Raw genomic sequence first — 20,563 nt, 5'->3', positions numbered from 1 at the left:
CACATACTTGGTGCCATCATGTCTGAAAGTGATTTTCCTCTCCGGCTACAGTGTACTACGTGTAAAGTACCGTTAGCGGAGGGGGAGGGTAGCACGGAGGGCCTCTGCCGGCAGTGTTTGTCTATGGCGCGGCCTATTACGGTTACAGCACCGGTACAGGAGCCGCCCTGGGCTTGTTTCGCTCAGGCGCTTACAACCTTAGTGGGCCAGTTAGCTCCGCAGCCCGCGTTTACGCAGATGGGTTTGTCCCAGCAGTCAGTGGTGTCGTCACCCATGCAGGGTTTCCCATGGCAATTGCTGGTACCCCACAGTCTCCCTATTTCCCCGCTCCCGGTTTCTCAGGAGCCGGCGTGGGTTAACTCCCTGACTAGTTCTGTACAGCACTTGTCGGATGTGTTGCAAGGGGAGTCTGTGATGCGGCCACATAAACGGCCGGTGGCGTCTCTGTCGGTTCCTTCTGAGGATGACGAGGGGACGTCTGATGATGGGGAGATTCTGGATCCTTACGATCAGGAACCTCTCCATACTAAGGACGCTGACGCTAAGTCCAAGGTATATATTCCTGGACTTATTCGGGCAGTCCGCACAGCCTTGGTGATTGAGGACGAAGTTCCCCCAGCGGCTAAATCCAAGTATGCCTTTTTTAAAGATGTGAAGGGCGATGCCACAGTCTTTCCTCTTTCGGGTCAGTTAGTGGACCATTTAGAGGAGGCGTGGAAACAACCTGGCAAAAGATACCAGCCGCAGAGGCGCCTGGCAGTGGCTTATCCGTTCGCGGACAATTATTTTGCAAAGTGGGAATCCCCTCCACAGGTGGATTCTCACGTGACCCGTCTTGTCCGTAGTGCCACATTGCCGATGCCATCCATGTCCTCCCTTAAGGATGCTACGGACTGCAAGGTGGAGATCTGCCTGAAGTCCGCTTATTCCCTTGCGGGGGGGGCAGCACGGCCGGCTATGGCCATTTGCTGGGTTGCCAGAGCGATGGAGCGCTGGGCGGATTCATTAGAGGCGTCTTTTGATTCCGACTGTCCGGCCGAACACGCGGAGTTGATTGGTAATCTCCGTGATTCGGCCACTTATATCAACGAGGCGGCCTTAGACATTAGTACTCTGGTGTCTAGAATTTCTTCAGCAGCGGTGGCTGCTCGTCGCACCTTGTGGCTGCGATCCTGGAAGGCGGTCGCAGATTCCAAAAAGGGTTTGGAGGCGTTGCCATTTACCGGAGAAGTTCTCTTCGGTCCGGATCTGGACAAGATTGTGGCCACGCTGGCGCAAGCCAAATCGGCTTGTCTCCCGTCGGCCGCTGCTCCTTCTGGTTCTGGACCATCGTCCTTTCGGTCTTATAGGGCCCAGGGCAGGCCCAAACCACAGTCTTTTCCTCGACAGGCTGGCCCTAAGAAATCGGCCAAGCCTCGGAAGCAGGCATGGAGTACCAGACGTCCGGCCCCTAAGCCAGATGACAAGCCTGCGGCCTGACGGTCCGGGCCTCCCTTTGGGGGATCCCAAAGTGGGAGGCCGCCTGCTGCAGTTCGCCCAGTGTTGGTCGGTCACTACGACAGACACTTGGGTTCTCGAGGTGGTCTCCCACGGGTACGCCCTCTCTTTCCGGCACAGACCCCCGGCTCGATTCTTCACCACGGGTCTACCATCAGACCGGAACAAGGCTACGGAGCTGCGGAAGGTATTGCACACTATGCTCCAGGCTGAAGTTATAGTGCCTGTTCCATTCTCCCAGAGGGGCCAGGGTTTCTATTCAAATCCTTTTTTTGGTACAGAAACCCAATGGGTCGTATCATCCGATTCTCAACCTCAAAGCTCTCAACAAGTCTTTGCGGGTACCGAAGTTTCGGCTGGAGACCCTACGGTCCATCATTCTGGCGCTGGAACCTGGGGACTACATGGTGTCATTGGACATACAGGACGCTTACCTGCATGTCCCTATTCTTTTGCGCCATCAACAGTTCCTCAGGTTTGCAATCCGCAGCGACCACTTCCAGTTTCGGGCGTTACCTTTTGGCCTGGCGACAGCACCACGTGTGTTCACCAAGGTGATGGCGGTCATGGCAACTTCTCTGCGGCTGCAGGGAGTCCGCATGTTGCCGTACTTGGACGACCTTTTATTGGTGGCAGGATCTCCAGAGCTCCTTCTACGCCACTTGGACATGACCATTGCGCTACTGCAACGGCACGGCTGGCTAATCAACTGGCAGAAGTCCACTCTAATCCCGTCTCGGCGGATTCTGCACCTCGGAGCCTTATTGGACTCGGAACAGCAAAGGATCTTCGTGACGGGGGAAAAGATCTCTGCTTTACAGTCGAGGGTGCGCAGTTGTCTGCACAGCCGCCGGGTGTCTCTACACTCGGCGATGAGGTTACTGGGCTCCATGGTGTCGGTGTTCGACATGGTGGAATATGCCCAGTTTCACTCCAGACCTCTGCAGCACCTGATCCTGTCCAGGTGGAACAGGCTGCCTCAGTCTCTGAAGTCCCAGACGATTGTGCTCACCCCGGAGGTTCGCCTGTCCCTTGCCTGGTGGTTACAGATGACCCATCTCAGCAAGGGACGTCCGTTCTGGGTTCCAAATTGGGTCCTGTTGACAACGGACGCCAGTCTTCGGGGCTGGGGAGCAGTTTCGGGTCCACACTTGTTCCAGGGCAGGTGGACGCCGACAGAAGCGGAGCTTCCAATCAATATCTTGGAACTCTGTGCGGTATTCAATGCTCTCCAGTAGGCACATCAGGTTCTCCAGGGTCGTCCGGTACAGGTCCAGTCGGACAACGCTACCACCGTGGCCTACATAAACAGGCAAGGAGGAACCCGAAGTCGGGCGGCTCTCGTGGAGGTCTCTCGGATCCTGGTATGGGCGGAGCGCAATCTTCCGGCCATATCAGTGGTCTTCATCCCGGGAGTCCTAAATTGGGAGGCGGACTTTCTAAGTCGCCAGGACGTTCATCCGGGGGGAATGGTCCCTGCACCCGGACGTTTTTCAACTGCTGGTGGACAGATGGGGTCTTCCAGAGATCGACCTCATGGCGTCCCGGCACAACAACAAGTTGCCGGTGTACGGGTCTCGCACAAGAGATGAAGGGGCGTCTCTGGTGGATGCTCTGTCCGTCCGGTGGACGTTCCGGTTCGCATACCTGTTTCCTCCGGTCTCCCTTCTTCCACGGGTAATCCGGAAATTCAAACAGGAAGGAGGGACGCTCCTGTTGATAGCTCCCGCGTGGCCCAGACGGCACTGGTTCTCAGACCTTCAGGGTCTGTCCGTGGACAGTCCTCTGCGGTTGCCGCTACGACCGGACCTTCTGTCACAAGGTCCTTGTCTTCACCCGGACCTGACTCGGCTGTCTTTGACGGCGTGGCTGTTGAGACAGCCATACTGAGGTCCAGGGGGTTTTCCAGTTCTGTAGTGCGTACCATGTTACGAGCTCGGAAACCGTCTTCCACGAGGATATACCATCGCGTGTGGCATACGTTCTTCCAGTGGTGTCGACCGAGAGGTTATGCACCGCTGGAGTTTCGTCTGTCTCGGATACTCGCCTTCCTACAAGCGGGACTAGATCATGGGCTTCGCCTTGCTTCTTTGAAGGTACAGGTTTCGGCCCTGTCTGTCTGGTTCCATCGTAGGATTGCTACAATCCCGGATGTGCGCACCTTTATGCAAGGTGTTCTACGCATTCAGCCACCCTTTGTTCCACCTGTGGCGCCTTGGGATTTGGCTGTGGTCCTGAGGGCTCTCCAGGGACCGCCGTTTGAACCTCTGGGCTCAGTGGATCTTAAATGGCTAACAGCTAAGACTGTTTTCCTTCTGGCTATTGCTTCGGCCAGACGTGTTTCTGATTTAGGGGCTCTTTCTTGTAGACCCCCTTTCTTGGTTTTTCATGGGAACAGGGCTGTGCTCCGCACTCGGCCCGAGTTTCTTCCCAAAGTTGTTTCCCAGTTTCATGTTAACGAGGAAATCGTTGTTCCGGCCTTTAACTCACCTGGTCTTTCCGTGGGTGAGGCCTCTTTGGATGTTGTGCGGGCCTTAAGGACTTATGTTGACCGCACTTCTTCGTTTAGGAAGTCGGACGCCTTGTTTGTCCTCTATGGCTTCCGTAAAAAGGGTTGGTCTGCTTCAAAGCAAACTTTGGCAGCCTGGATCCGTATGGCTATTTCTGAAGCTTATCTTCATGAAGGCCTGCCGGTTCCTCCTTCTGTGAAGGCTCATTCCACTAGGTCTGTGGGTCCTTCGTGGGCAGCTCAACGTGGTGCCTCTGCAGTCCAGATCTGCAAGGCTGCTACGTGGTCCTCTGTCCATACCTTCGTGAGGTATTACAGGTTTGACACCTTCGCCTCTCAGGATGCTTCCTTCGGGCGGCGGATTCTCCTTTCTGCACAGGAGCGTCCCCACCCTTAAAGGATACTGCTTTGGGACATCCCCAAGGTATCCTGTGGATACCCTATGGACCCTGAAGTAGAAAATATGAGATATGGTAAGAACTTACCCTTGTTATCTCTATTTCTACGAAGTCCATAGGGTTCCACAGGACTCCCGCCCTGTCGCACCTGTGCTGCAGATGGGCTTTGCTCTGGTCACCGGTTTTTCCATCTCCCTCTGGTGAGAATGTGATTCTTGTGTGTGTCCAGATCTTTTTTCTCTCTCTTCCTTATCCTCCTCCGGCCTATGGCTTGGTAACTAACTGAGGTGCCTTGGCTCGGGGGCGGGGTATAGGAGGGGGACCCTAGTGCATCCAGGGAGGCTGAAAGCTTAACTCTATGGTGCCCGATGACTGACGTCACACCTATACCCCAAGGTATCCTGTGGAACCCTATGGACTTCGTAGAAATAGAGATAACAAGGGTAAGTTCTTACCATATCTCATATTATTTTCTCCGTTTCCACTACATTACTGCTCAGACATAAATGTAAGATAGTTGAATAATACACCCAGGTATACTTTGATTATTCTCTTACAAAAGTTGGTTGCCACAATATTTATCTATTTATTTATTTTAAATATGTCACCTAAGCATTTTTACTTTCTACTAGGACCACACAAATTGCGAATGGACTTTGATGAAAGACAGAAGTTACTAAAGGATCAATATTTCTTTGTGTGCGAGTGTGAAGCTTGTAAACAAGAGCAAGGATCCAAAGACAACACCCACTGTGATTTCTGTTGCCCAAAGTGCAGGGCCACACTAGAGGTGATACAGGTATATCCTTTACAAGTATTGTATCTAAAGGGAGGCATATAGAATAGAGTGGTATAATATGTATGTAATATGGAGGGGTTGTCTTTTTTTTTTTCCCCTAAGGGAGAAGATGAACTGCACTGTGTCATTGGCTCCTGCGGTCATTCCTTGAGAAGGGACCAAGCTGTGCTCCGCTTGCAGAATCTTCAGCATGTTGTTCGCCTAGCTCGAGAACAGCTACAGGACAACCGCTCTGGTGACAGCTCAGGTAACATTACAGCACATATTAACATTAATTGGGTGATCAAAAATAATAGTTGCTATATTTTATATTGGTGACTGGGAGTAATGGAGATTTAATTTACTATATTTAAAAAAAAAATAAAAAAAAATCCATGTGAAGTCATGGTGGGTTAATTGTAGTATAATTAGTATAATGTACTCCAGCAGTCTCAGTGCTAGCATTCTCTAAACAAAAACAATGCTTGCAGTGAGAACAAAGCTTTAAGTCCTATATTTTTAAATCCTGTGATGTAAATGAAATAATTTTGCCTTGTCAAGTCTTAGGACTCATTTACACATTATCACACCGCAAGAAAATAGTCAGAGGCTTTACCCTGCATTGACATGTGTGTACCATACAGTATTCTCCCTGGCATGACCACATACACAACCCGAACATGATCAAGAGACATACATTACTTAGGGCAGGGGTCTTCAACCTTGGCCCTCCAGTTGCTGTGGAACTACACATCCCAGCATGCACTGCCACCTTTTTGATATAACAGCATGCTAAAACTATGACAGTGCATGCTGGGATGTGTAGTTCCACAGCAGCTGGAGGGCCAAGATTTAAGACCCCTGACTTAGGGTATGGGGTTATTGGTGGTAATGTGAGATGCATTGGAAAAGAAGCAGCCTGATTGCAAAACTTTTAAGGCAGCAAAACAGTCATGGAAATGGCGATGTTAAGTAGCAGGATGGACATGGGACTAGGAGACCTGTAAACTGTAAAAATCCAAGTAATTTTATTGAAGCTGACCTGTCTAGGCCAGTTCTGCCCAATATCACTTCATACATGTGCCCCATTATTTTTCTGTCTTCAGATGTAGCTAGAAGAATGCTGTTGTCGTGTTTATCGGAAGGCAGGCAATTTCTCTCTCAGAATCACATGCTGTTCGGAGAGATCTTTGATCAGCTGGCTCAGGCTGAAGCATCAAAAGGTACAATCTTTTGTGGAAGCAGAAGTGAATTATTCCCTTGTGTTTCAAATCTCACTTGCTGTGTGCTGGGCTTTGTAGGTGACTGGGCTGCAGCAACAGGATATCTTAGAAGCAGCATTCACCTTGTGAGACAGCGTTATGGTTCTTCCAGCTTAGAACTTGGACACGAACTCTTCAAACTGGCACAGATTTTATTCAATGGGTAAGAGGGACTAATATAGTAAGTGTTAACAGTATCTTGGTTAGTGGGATGACATCGATCATGTAATTGTGCAATGTCAATCAAGTGAATGTATAATTCAAAGTCACTCTACATTTTCTCTGCTGTAGGCGGGAGGTAGCTGATGCCATGGACATTATTCTAAGAGCCCAGCAAATTCTCTCTCTGCACTATGTACCTGATCATAGCCTACTGCAAGAGCTGCAGGAGATGAAGACATGTCTGCTGCAGCTCCCGTGGATGGGGGCTGCTCTGGAGAAGTAATTCTGCAATTGTATGGAGTGTAACTATAGCTGTGGACATGAATGAACTAAATACAGATTTCGTGTCTTTTTGCATTATGTTCCTAGAAAAAAAATCAGTACTTTTATACAGTATGTCTGCCTCTGTCCGCACTTAGGAACTCCCAGGACACCGTTGCAATTAATATACCACTATAGAGCAACTGCGAAGAACATTCTTGACTAATTAGACTTGTTACACTTTCTATAGAAGGCGGTATTCCCTTTGCATGAACAAACTCGGCCACTCCAAGACTGATGACTGGGTTTAGTTTTGCAGTCAGTGATTTGGGAGAGACAGATTACTGAGCAATAAGTAAAACAGACTTCATTGCATTGGACTGTTCCATCATATAGCAGAAGAAAAGAGCTCAGTTGAGACCTCGTCTCTTTGAATTAGTAGAACAGCAGAATGGAACACCAGGTACGGCTGGAGGGATGCACGTAGTAATATTCTCTTTTTTTTTTCTTTTTTTATTCTTGCTAGATGAATATCAAGCTCTCAATAAAATGGTTTAGAGCTAAAATTACAATGAGTTTTCAAGTACATATTTTTTTTCAAATATATCTTGAACGCAGGGTCATATTTGGGAATGTTTATTAATTATACACACAGGTAAATTATTGTAAGTTTCACTAATTTTCCCCACCAAGCTGAAAACGTGGTCTAGTAAGGTGTTGGTCATTTTGCGCTCTCTTTTAAACATTGATATCTATAAAACTATGACATCCATTTAGTACACATGCACAATGACTGCTTTAAATGTAATCATACAGTAGCTGTATCTGCCATATGCAGCATATAATGGGTAAGCCTTTAAAATGAACATATATTACATCCTGTCTATGTTTACCATATCCATTCCGACTTATATGAACAATGCTGGGGATATGTAAACCTGATTTTGCTGTCCTAGGGTTTTGGAAAAAAAATTAAAAAAACTGATTGTTTCAAATAAATGGGCAATGGGCAAGAAAGAGTAACCACCTTGGCTGTCACCGGAATCCAAAATTCATTTTAAGACAAATTATTTCAGTTCTGTGACAGCCAAAGAACAAATGATTTACATAGTGGGTTAACGAGAAACTTCCTTAGGGTTCATTACTTTTCCAATCATCAGAAGGGCACCATTATCATCCGCACGAAGAACAAACAGGAATGGGTGGTCTAAGTGAAACTCCAGTGGGAAATGATGGCGAGAGACGGGGTCCACTTTTGGTGCACTGTCCACTCCGTCTTCGTTTAGCTCCAGGGCAGCCTTGTGCACAACGTGCGTGAGCTTCAGTGACTTAGAAGAGATTTTACTGAAGTCGGGGCCGGAGAAGAGAGGTTGGAGTTCTGAAAGATAGAAACATAGATTTTGATGGCCGAAAACCAATTTCAGTTTAGATTGGATGGTTACCGCTTCTTCATTGGATCCTATGCCATTGACTACAACACTCTGTTTCCAGTTCTTTGGCCAAATCCTTATCACTATATTACAGTCAAATCCGAGGATGTTGGCTTTTTGTAGCATGCCACATAAAATGCCTTGCTACAATCTAAATAAGCAATATCTACTGATTCGCCCTGATGTCTCAATACTAGTAACGGATTCAGAATAACCACTCGATTTGTTAGTCATGATCTCCCAGCAGCAGATACATGATGCCTTGGATTTTGTTGCTTGCTTTTTTTGTTTTTATAAGTGATCACATTAATCTCTGTGTTATTGATGTGATTGCAGCCATTCGCTAATCCAATTCATTTACACCTATCAGCATGACTGAGTGGTGGCTATTGTTATGCACGGAAATGCGCGGTCTTATGGGAGTATCACTGGAGGGTTGCAGAAGTGGGCAGATGCTTAATTGCTTACATTGGAGGCCATACTCTGCACCTGGCATATGGCTGGTTTCTATGATATATCTGATAGTCATGTCTAAAGACGTACCCAGCAGGATTATTGCATCTAAACACGCACAAAGCGAGCGTCTGTCTGTGCACGTTTAGACGCACACTTGTACACCAGGGTAAGGGCTAATGCTAGCATTAGCATAACATCTCTTTGGGGTAGATTCAGTACAGCGGGAGTTGAATAGCACCGGGAAGGAGATCCAAGAGCTATTCAATTCATCACAATGTCTACTCCGATGGGAAGCAGTTAAGTCGGAGAATGGTGGTTCTCGCAGCTTAACCTTGGTGTTTAGTCACGAGAACTGGCATTCTTAGACTAAAGTGCCGGCCGCGAGGCTGTTAACACTGCGCTAAGCCAGAAAATAGCCTCGCTGCTGGCACTTTAGTTGGATTTCTCCTCTCACCCTCAGGAGGGCGTGAGAAGTAGTCATTAGTCGGACTAAACAGCGCGCTGAATTGAATCGCCCCCTAATGAGACTAGCTTTGACTGATTTTTTTTTTTAGCCTGCTGTAAATGGTTCTATTTATATTTCCTAAATGCAGTTTTCTTAGAACTTGTTACAACTACAACTTCCTCGGAGAACCACATTAGCTTTTTATTTCGTTATGAACTTATTTGGCACAAAGTTCTGTTGCATGTAATAATTTATATTTTAGCTTATTCCACTGTCGCTACTCTCCACGTATCAATTCCGACAGTGTCAGATTCACATAATGAATCCGCATATGACAATAGTGAGTCCTGATTACTGATGTCTGTAGTACAGTTCTACTGTAGACATATAATATTTTTGGAGAGATCAATGGCCAATTTTGATAAGAAGTTAAAAAAAAAGCAATAATTCCACATAAAAACTAATCTATAAAATGGCAATTTATATAAAATCATTTGATTTTACTCTGCAGAGCTTATACATAGTAAATTTAAATGAATGGGAAAATCTCTTCCAGTCATAAGCAATGCATACATGCTGGTCGCATGTGATTGGCGAAGCTGGTACTGATCTCAATCCCCATTGAAAACAAATAATATAGTGCACCTGTTCCACGATACCTTAGCCACTAAGGCATTCTGGCATATAAGTGCCAGCATGTCCAAACAGTCAGTGACTGCGATGGTTTGCTGGGAGTTGCAGTTAAACAATAATGTTAAATCTGTATAGAAATTTAACTTACTCCATGTTTTGACATTCATTGGCTTTCTTCACCTGTCCATTGAATTAAATAGGAAATTCTACTTATCACAAGCATGTTTAGGCAATCTGGACGGTATTTAGGTAGGGCATATCTGAAATCGATGATGTCTGGGAGTGTAATGTACAGTATATGGCTGCATATTTGAGATTATTTATGTTTTTTGAGACTACATGGCAAATTACCATGCAAGTCACTAAAACAATAGAAGATTTGGTCAAAATTGACCTTCGATAAATCTTATCCTATGTCTCAAATTGTGAGGAGAAAATCTAGAATAGCTTCTTTTCATAATGGTTCCATAACTAATTACTTGAGAGATGCTCCATAGCATCATCCCAGAACGTCACTATTCCTGGCTAAATTAGCAATTGACAGATTCAAATCCATACAGACATATTAAAATCACCTATAATTATCTATTCACAGTGATTTCGATTTACTGATCTATCCAATCCCTCGTTTTCTTCCTGGAAGTCTATAGATTGTTCTTGTTCAAAAAATTCTCTGCCTACAGTAGCCACATTTTTGAGTTACACAAATGCTCATAATCCCATCTGCTGTTACCTATATTACACTTTCTCCTCCACCCTTTTTCTAATCAGGGCTTATATATTAGACATACAGACGTGTTCTCATACATTACTGCTGTAGTCACTCCAATCAGCAATACAATTCAACAAGTACGCACCAGGAGACTGTGCTGATTAATTTGATATGCAACACTTGTATATTATCTGTGTGAAACTGAGTCTCTGATTCTATATACAAAGTGCCATGATACAGTGGACGCGACTTTTTCCCACAACAAGTTTTGTTCTGCTTCATATACAGACTCTGTCACACACAGTCTAGTGGTGCGCCCTAGTACATTGTACATTGTATTGCGACTAAGACTCTGGTATATTTACTAAAGTGAGAGTTTATAGGAGTGGAGATGTTGCCCATAGCAACCAATCAGTTTCTACTTAACATTTAACTCATACTTGCCAACTCTCCCTCATTGTCAGGGAGACTCCCTGAAATAGCAGCAATCTCCCTGTCTCCCTGAAGAGTCTACCAATCTCCCTCATTTCACCTTACCCCCATTATGTAGCTGTTGTATAAAAGAAAAAACAGAGATATATGCATTTAAATGGGATCATTAGTATAATTTCCCTGCATTGGTTATAAGGCACAATGATCCCTATGGTTACATGTATTTTCTGAGAAGTATCAGTGTGTTTTCATCAACAAGTAGATCTTACTAACTGCTTTGGGGCGCATTTATATGTGGAAGTAAATCAATTTTATGACACGCCTCTCAGATGTAGCAGTACACGCCCACTTTACCGCTGCGCTCATAGGTGCTGCTTTCACAATCTCCCTGAAATGCTTTTCCAAAAGTAGGCAAGTATGATTTAACTAGCAGCTTCTAGAAGATAACAGAACCTCCCACATAACCTTCATAGCTTCCATATCTAATTACATCCCCTTTTACAGTCCACACACAATCTCACACATTGTCTTTCTCTCACATCCTCATGACATTTGGTCTACATTCCTATGTGACTGGATCATGTAGCCAACCAAGAAACTGCATTCTGGTTGGACCAAAATGCAATATATAGCACCTATCCTTGTGTATCAATGCCTATTTCCCTATAGATTGTAAGCTTGCAAGCAGGGCCTTCTTACCTATATATCTGTCTGTTATTACCCAGTGTTCTATTAATTTTACAATTGTAAAGCACAACGGAATATGCTGCGTTATATAAGAATCTGTTAATAAATAAATAAAATAATAGCTAGAATCGGATTGGTTGCTATGGGCAACATCTCCACTTCTAAAAACTCTCACTTTACTAAATATACCCCTCATTCTCTGCAAAATAAAATACCGCCTAAAATGCCCGGCACTAGCAAAGTCGCACAATTTTAATACAGTATGTGAACTTTTACAACATCATAACAGCAACTGTTCAAGGCATAGAGAAGATTTTTTTTGGTTATTTTTTTTACTCTCATAGAGTATAATTCACAATATTAACAGGGCATTTATCAAAAGCAGGTTCAGTCTTTGTAAATGCGATGCGAGATCCATTGCAAGCTCTCGTCATGCAGCTTATTGATCCATGAGGTCACACCCACCCACCCATGTACATGCAGTTAAGCGCAATGTCCCACTCTGCACACTTCCAGGTATTACGGTACAGAAACAAATGGGTGGGAAGGAGCGCTTGTTTGTGAAGAAGCACAGTGGGTATATTAAAACACACAAATATTTAATAGGCAACAATACAATGTAAATCAATAATGCATGTAATAAATGAGCAATGCACTCTATACATAGATCCCAGGACATACTTTACTGTGCTCTGTTATATACAATGTACTAAAAGCATTGTCCATTCCGTGTGTGAATACTGTTTCAAGTGAATGAAGGTAAAAACTGCTATTTTCAAAAGGAATGAGAACAATGTATCCTTTTTGCAGGGGTGTATCTTGGGGTCCGAGCGCCCCTGGCAAACTAAGGGACTGGCGCCCCCCTCCAATGACTGCTTCTACTTGAAAAAATAAAATAACACACACTGGGGGTAGTTTAATTCAGACACCTGTAGAAATAGGGAGAATATTTTTTTTTCTCTTCTTAATATATATATATATATATATATATATATATATATATATATATCTTTTACAGAACTTACTCTATTGCAAACCACTATTTACTAATGCCAAAATACACAGGAAAAGCTTGAAAACATAGCATCAAAAACAAACATGCATTAGGGGTAAAATAATTTACATATATTCAAATTGGACTGTACACTGCATTATGCTTTTTTACCTCTGCCATATAATTCACTGGTAAAACCACCCACATGGGTCCATTGCTATCTCACTCACAATAATAAAACAGCCCATAAGGACTATATCTTAATCCTGACACCTGAGTATCCACGATCTATAAAGATCATGGTCAATTCCCCATACTGAGGAAAAGATAAATGTATTAGTACTTACACTGGGGGTAGTTCAACTTACACACCTGTAGAAATAGGGAGACAAAATATATATATATATATATATATTTTTTTTTTTATTATTATTTTTTTTTTTTTCAGTTATAACACTTACTACATGCAAGCACTGTTTATTAATTTCTATATGTCAACAACACAGGAAAAGAGGGCATCAATAACAAACAAGGTGCAAATTATCTTGCGATTAGAGCATTGTGGTTGATGTGGTGCTTACACTATTTTCTTGCAAGGTTGACATATGGGAATTAGTGAGTGGTGATTGGTATGTAGTGGGTATTGTGGGAGAAGAGATATATTAGAAAAAAAAATAAAAAATTAGTCTCTCTAATTTTAAATGTTTCTGATATAAAGGGACATATAATAAGCCTGATACACATTAACAATCAATGGGGGACACTGATAAGAGCAGAGGAGACAGAAGGAGACCAGGGATCATTTACTAATGTTAAATACCACATTTACTGTGGCACACTGCGCAGAGCAAACAGGAGACCAGTGATCATTTGTTAATTATGTCGGGTGGCAACGGCGCGCCCCGCGCGAGGGCCATCCAGGCCAATAGGAAGATACGCCCCTGCCTTTTTGTATTGTTAGTATAACATTGTGCAACAAAAAATAGCAGTAATGGAATGGCTGCTGCTGGATGTGATGGGAACAAAGTATCTGTCCAGTGCACACTGGCCCCAAGTATTGGTTAAGGGAGTTGAAACTACCTCTCAATAGCGGGAGTAAGAGACCTGCAATGTGTGGGTATAATTACCGTCTCTCTCTCTCTGGTCACTGATGTCCGCACTTGGAGACAGCGTAGTGAAATCTCTAAAGAACAGTTATGCTCCACCGCTCATCAGTGGTTCTTACTCTCCGGTGACCAGTGCCCACACTTGGAGATAGTGTGGAAAAGTCTCAGGAGGACAGTAGTGCTCCACTTCTGGTCGGCAGGAGCTCGATGCTAGATCAAATGACGCCAGGTACTAAGTTATACTAACATTATACAAAGAGGATACATTGTTCTCATTCCTTATGAAAATAGCAGTTTTTTCCTTCATTCACTTGGAACAGTGGGCCTGATTCAGAGCCGGATGGTCTGACAGAGTGCTCGCTCTGAATCAGGGCCGGCCTTCTTGTTTTTTAGAGTGGCCTCCTGACCACCCACAGCTATAGCGAGCAGCCAGGAAGATGGTCGCGATAGTCAAGACCATTGTGACCATCGGGCTTGCGACAAGACCTTTGTGGTAGGGTCTCTTTCCCGCAAGCCCCAGAGAGATTTCGGCTCTCATAGAGCCGAAATCTCTCCCACTGACATCACTTGTGATGTCAGTGGGGCCGACCCCAAACGGTGCGTTCACATGGGCCCGCCCACCAAAGGGGGCGTGCTGTCACTCAACATCGACAGCACGCCCCCTTTGGTATGAGACCCAGAGCGACAGTTTGCCCATCACTATCCGGGTCTCGCGCATGCGCACGACGGAGCCGGCTCCATCGTGCGCATTGGGCCACCATTGACACGCTTGCGAGCGCATAGCGCTCGCGAGCAGGTCTGAATCAGGCCCAGTATTCACACACAGAATGGACAATGCTTTTATACTAGTGCATTGTATATAACAGTGCACAGTAACGTACGTCCTGGGATCTATGTATAGAGTGCTTTGCTCATTTATTACATGAATTATTGATTTACATTGTATTGTTGCCTATTAAATATTTGTGTGTTTTAATATACCCACTGTGTTTCTTCACAAACAAGTGCTCCTACCCACCCATTTGTTTCAGATCCTTTTTCAGCAGGTAGCAGATCCTGCTTGCTAGGAGCTGCCAGTTTGGAAGTATTGTGTTGATTGGCGCACCTTTTTTTCTTTTATTACGGTACAGAAAGCAGGATGTAGTTATTATCCAGGCTGTCGGGATGCCTGTGCTCAGAATGCCGACGCCAGCATCCCAACGGTAAGTTGTGGTGTTAGGCAGAGGGTTAGGTGTTAGGCACTAAGGAAATTGTTAGGGTTAGGCTCTAGGGAGGAAGGGTTAGGTATAAGCACTATGGGCAGAGGTTAGGTTTAGGGTACTGGAGGAGTAGGGATACTGAACATTTGTCATTATCCTAGCCCTGTCGGGTTGCCAGCGTAGGGATTCTGACAGTCGGGATCCCGAGCGACGGCGTCCCATACCCAACCCCAGAAACACTCTTATTTTTATTCGCACCTCAAAAAGAAGAGAACTTTCGTACCAGTAATATCCTGCAGAGATGCCTTATGTGTGGCTACAATGGAACCTTGCAGTTACGTGAAACTACCCCATAAGGTTTAATGCTCACCTCCGTTACTCGGCTTATAAAACAAGTTCAGGAGAAGGGCATTAGGCATCAAGGACTGAAGGCACCCTTAATAAAACAGCCTTATAAATACATGACCAGTTCTTTGAGCAAATAAAAGGCCATTTGTACTAATAGTCTATAGCAATATATAAGACTGTTACATAGGTGGCACAGATGTCAGCCTGCACTGTAATCTCCAGTAATCATTTATTATACGTGCTCAACAAGCCTTGCATGTGTTCAGCCATTACTGACAGCTTCTATGTAGGGCCTTCAACAAACTATTATCACCTTCTGTAAGAACCTAACACTTGTTAGAACATCGAACAATTGTGAAGGAGAAATGAAATAAGTAGTTCAAGTGCTAAATCCCTATGAAGGCCAATTTTCAGTGGGTCTTAAAAGGGAATTCGTCATCTATTCTTAGAAACGTATTTGTTTGGATTATGAACTGATTTTATCCTCTAAAAGGCAGAATATAACTTTTTTCTAAAGAAAAGTTTAATTTTCACTTACAACTCTCCAAATATGTTCAGTAAAACATGGGCAGCATGGTTGGTGTAATAGTTAGCATTACTGCTTCACAGCACTGAGGCCTTAGGTTCCATCACGGTCCTAACTGTGTGGAGTTTGTATATTCTCTCTGTGATTGCGTGGGTTTCATTCCACAATCCAAATATATACTGGTAGGTTAATTGTTGAAGGGACTGATGTAAATGGCCAAATATTCTCTGTAAAAGAGCTGCAGAATCCGTGTGCGCTATATAAATAAAGCTGGGTACACACTGGAGCGATGTCGTTCCGATTTGGCTTAATCGGAAAGACAAATCGTGCAGTGTGTATGCACAATACACGCGCTCCCGCAATCGCAGGCGACATCAGGTTTGATGTGCTCCACACCAAACCTGATGATATTGGATGTGGTGCCATGCATTGTAATGAAGAACGGAATGTAATTGTTCCGTCGTTCATTACATCGTTCCGGTTTGTCGACATATCGGCTGGGTACTCATCACTCAGTGTGTACCCAGCTTCAGTGTTAATAAATAAAACATATTGCACAGAGGCCCTGATTCAGAGCCGGACACTCTGACAGAGCGCTCGCTCTGAATCAGGGCGTCTTTTTTTTTTTTTTTTTTATGGAGCGGCCTCCTGGCCGCTCGCATTGCTGTGGGTTGCCACCCACAGCTAATGCGAGCGGCCAGGATAATGATTGCGATGGTCAAGACCATCGCGACCATCGTGCTTGCGACGAGACCCTTGTGGTAGGGTCTCGTGGCCGCAAGCCCCAGAGAGCTTTCGGCTCAAACAGAGCCGAAAGCTCTCCCACTGACATCACTTGTGATGTCAGTGGGGCCGCCCCCAGATGGTAGGCGTTCTCACGGGAACGCCTCCATCTTGGCAGCCACCCCCGGCCTGCCCACCAAAGGGGGCGTGCTGTCACTCAACATCGACAGCACGCCCCCTTTGGTGCGAGACTCAGAGCGATGGATTGCCCGTCTCTATCCGGGTCCGCGCATGCGCACGACAGAGCCGGCTCCGTCATGTGCATGCACTCTGGGCCACCATCGACCCGCTTGCGACCGGGTCTGCATCAGGCCCAGAGAACACTGGTTCTGTACAGGTTTGCTCATTTGAGATGTAGCCGCAATTTTAAGAATATCACTGTGCAAATTATCAGGAACAACAAAGAGTATTTGCATTGTGGTATTTAGCAAATATTGCAGGAAAATATGCAAAATTACATTTAATGTTTCAACTAAATAGATATATGCATCAGGTTCCATTTACAGACGTGTAATACTCATCTACTGTGTTTTGTTATATTATTATTTTTATGGCAGTGTGTTACTTATTCAGGGTGGATGGAATCTGAAAAGACAGTACACAGGAGGTATGAGAACCCATGGTAGCACTGCAAATATGGATCTTGGAAGGAAGTTACAAAAGTACATACAAGTGTTCACAGTGAAGACGGAATGTAACATGGATGAAAGACAATAGAACTTGATATGTACGTGAATTATGACATATCAAGTCATTGAACTCTTGGCAAGCTACTTTTATCACCTGTTTTTCTATTCTATAGTCTTGTTTTCGATACTGAACACAGTTCAGTGGTTCTCAAAATGAATCTGATTGGCCAACCAAATGTCACTCATTGTGGCTAGCTGTAAGCTTTCAGTGGCTACATGCTGGTTCATACTCCAAAGTAACATACATCCAGAGACAAAAAAAAAAAATTGCTTACACTCTAATGAAACATACCTAACACGGGCCTGATTCACAGATGTACGTTATATGGATATCTACACAGTTGGCCGAAACATTTATTATAGCACGTGTGTCGCACGACGCATGCGCCCCGGTGTCTCAGCGATGTTGCTCGCTGTGAGGATTTAGACGCAGAGTGATTGACATGAACGGTTTGTGGGTGATAACTCGTAGTAATGGAGGGGTGGTTAGAAAAATGCGGGAGTGTCGCAACAGTTTCATATTCATGTAGGATCCAGCGACTGCATCTTTGTACACAGTTGGATGCTACATTTGCATATTAACTCACAATATCCGCGTAATAAGTCGCGATGGGTTTAGTGTACAACTCTGAATCAGGCCCATATAAATGTAATATACCTGAATATTATTGCTTTATCTTGTTAGCATTCAAAACGCCAATATGACATAGTGTGTCAGAATATACAATACAAAATGAAAAAAACATACTCATGTCCTGTAGAGTGCTGTCCATGTTAGCCTCGTAGTTCACCTTCAGCTTTGGCATGCTTAGTTTTATGTTGACGGACTGCAATGCCTGATCTATGTCATGAATAAACTCGGATGTGAGACCCTCTTCAATTAAGGTTAGGTTCTGAGTGACTGTCAGAGGCAGGAAAAACATGATGCTGACACCTCCAGTGAGCGGCAGCTGGACAATCTAGAAAGAGACACACTAATCACACCCAGTACATAATTAAAAAATAAATCAGGAGCTAAGTAAATACAAATAATGACCCAATATGTGCCATAGTATAAAATGTAATTTGACTAACTACAGTTTAGTTGAGATAAAGAAATTTGCTGATTCCCAGAAAGTGGTTACAATAGACAGAAAACTAACAGAACTTATTGTTTATTTTTTGTCTATTGTATTCAGTGCATAATTGGCAGGAAAACCAGTTACTTGAGATAGAAATTATATTTTAAGTAGAGATGAGTGGTTTGGTTCTACTCTGTTCTTTTCGCTAAAGTAGAGCAAGTTCGAATTTATCTTATTGGCTATCCAAACTATGTGAGAGAGCCCATAAGATGCAGTTTTTCAGATCTGAATTGGTCATCTCTAATTTTAAGCCATTTTTATACTTGGGATCTTTAAAAAAAAAACAAGCATGGAGGAATTTGTCCACGAGTCTACTATTAATCCCTTTGTGTGGTTGTTATTATAGAGTGCTATTTTATCTTTTCAATAATCCCTTTGATGTAGTTTGTTGAGGACAATTTGAGATGCTGCCATAGGTCCAAGATTGTTGTAGGGGCCTTATTATTATTATTACTATTTATTTTTATTATTATTAAAACATACCTAGCTTTGCACCTATAAACTTGGGCAGAAATACAGGCTCCCATATCCAAAATGCTTGGGACCAGGGGTATTTTGGATATCGGATCATTCTGTAGTTTGGAATATTTGCATACCACATTGAAATGTCTTAGGAATAGGGCCGAAATCTGAACACAGAATGGATGTGTGATTCATATGCACCTTATACACACAGCCTGAAGGTAATATAATACAATATTTTCAATAATTTTGTGGCTCAAACAAAGTTTGTGTGCATACATAAAATGTATTTGTTTCATATACACCTTATACACACAGCCTATAGGTAATTTTATACTTTATTTTTCATAATTTTGTGCCTTAAACAAAGTTTGTGTATTTTGAACCATCAAAAATCAAAGGTTTCACTATCTCAGTCAAGCTAAAAATATTCCGTATTTCGGAATATTTGGATATGGGAGACTCAACCTGTAGTACATACCATACTGTAGAGGAGATTTTCTTGTTTACTGTAGATTTTTTTAAAGGATGCTATCAGCCAATTTTCCAGCTAGAAAATTACTAGAATTCATATAGCTGGACTACCCCACACTGACAAATTAGAAAACACTGCATGCTGGGTCTTTATAACATACTGTAATCATTGCAGTGTGATGGAGCATTCTAAGTTCAGTTCCTTGAGCAGGACAGGATAGTCTGTGTCATGAACTCTTTTATACCTGTAAAAGTAGCTTTTTAAACAGTTTCAATATACCAGTGATTCTCAAACGCGGTTTGAGAATCACTGACCCCCCAACAGTCCATGTTTTAAAGATATCCATGCTTGAGCACAGATGGCGCCATCAAACTGACTGGTGTACTAATTAAGCCATTTGTGCATGGATATCCTGAAAACCTGGACCATTAGGGTGCCTTGATTGCCAAGTTTGGGAATCACTGCTTTGTACCCTTTTTGTTTTAGTTTTGTATTTGTGCTTACTTTCTTTTCACCTTTTATTTAAATTGTACAGTTCTTGTACTTTTTAAATGCTGTATAATAGTCCACTGCAAATCTTACCTTTTATTTTCTATATACAGTAACTGGCACCAAATTACTATGTTGGTATATCATTATCTTTTATTTATATGGCGTCACTAAGTGCCCACATCCGCCGTACAAGGGAAATAAGCATAAAACAATGTAAAGCGTTAGCATAAGTACAAAAGACAACAGCTAACACTACTGTAAATGCATAGGATAAGTACCGTACATAACATTACTTTTACACCACAACTGGGTAGCACAAGTAACAGGCAAGGGTAGGACAACTTCATATTGTTAGAAGGAGCATGCAGTGGTTAGTTGCAGTAGTAGAGGGTTACTTCAGAAGTCATCGATTATGTACCCAACCTATGAGTGTGTAAACTGAGTTGCTGATATGAAAGCAGAAAACGAGGGAGTGGAACTCTGGTGACATGGTTAGTGCTAGGGGGAGAACAGAAGGGGTTATTTAAGATGGGAGATGGCTCTGTTGTTAACTTGCTGTTCTGTATTATAGCATACTGGATATAACCCTATGTACTTGTTCAGTGTGTGTGTGTCTACTATTATTTATTGTATGTATATAATATATAATGTGAGTGGACTGGCATTGCATCACTGAATATTGTATTGTATTTTACTAATTAGTGCT

General features: G+C 43.6%; 2 protein-coding genes across 6 annotated transcripts in view; one reads left to right on the top strand and one right to left on the bottom strand.

The window, feature by feature from the left end:
- Positions 1–7,441, top strand: part of SMYD4 (SET and MYND domain containing 4) — a 49,588-nt gene extending 42,147 nt beyond the window's left edge. For 4 of the 5 annotated variants that reach the window (XM_088454888.1, XM_088454915.1, XM_088454908.1 and 1 more), the window contains 4 exons: positions 5,037–5,203; positions 5,306–5,450; positions 6,289–6,607; positions 6,736–7,441. In XM_088454888.1, the coding sequence (XP_088311014.1) occupies positions 5,037–5,203; positions 5,306–5,450; positions 6,289–6,607; positions 6,736–6,889 (785 nt within the window). In that variant the 3' untranslated portion in view covers positions 6,890–7,441. The remainder of the gene's footprint in view (positions 1–5,036; positions 5,204–5,305; positions 5,451–6,288; positions 6,608–6,735) is intronic. The other variant, XM_088454899.1, reaches the window with a different exon arrangement.
- A 46-nt stretch (positions 7,442–7,487) lies between these two features.
- Positions 7,488–20,563, bottom strand: part of SERPINF1 (serpin family F member 1) — a 75,083-nt gene continuing 62,007 nt past the window's right edge. The window contains exons 7-8 of the mRNA XM_088454934.1: positions 18,056–18,266; positions 7,488–8,245 (exon numbers count right to left, since the gene is read on the bottom strand). Coding sequence (XP_088311060.1) covers positions 7,983–8,245; positions 18,056–18,266 — 474 coding nt within the window. The 3' untranslated portion in view covers positions 7,488–7,982. The remainder of the gene's footprint in view (positions 8,246–18,055; positions 18,267–20,563) is intronic.

Source organism: Taudactylus pleione, unplaced genomic scaffold (genome assembly GCF_031769625.1).
Source record: "Taudactylus pleione unplaced genomic scaffold, aTauple2 ptg000040l, whole genome shotgun sequence".
NCBI classification, from domain to species: domain Eukaryota; kingdom Metazoa; phylum Chordata; class Amphibia; order Anura; family Myobatrachidae; genus Taudactylus; species Taudactylus pleione.
The sequence above is the reverse complement of the archived record's forward strand: the minus strand, read 5'-3'. Positions and strand labels throughout refer to the sequence as shown.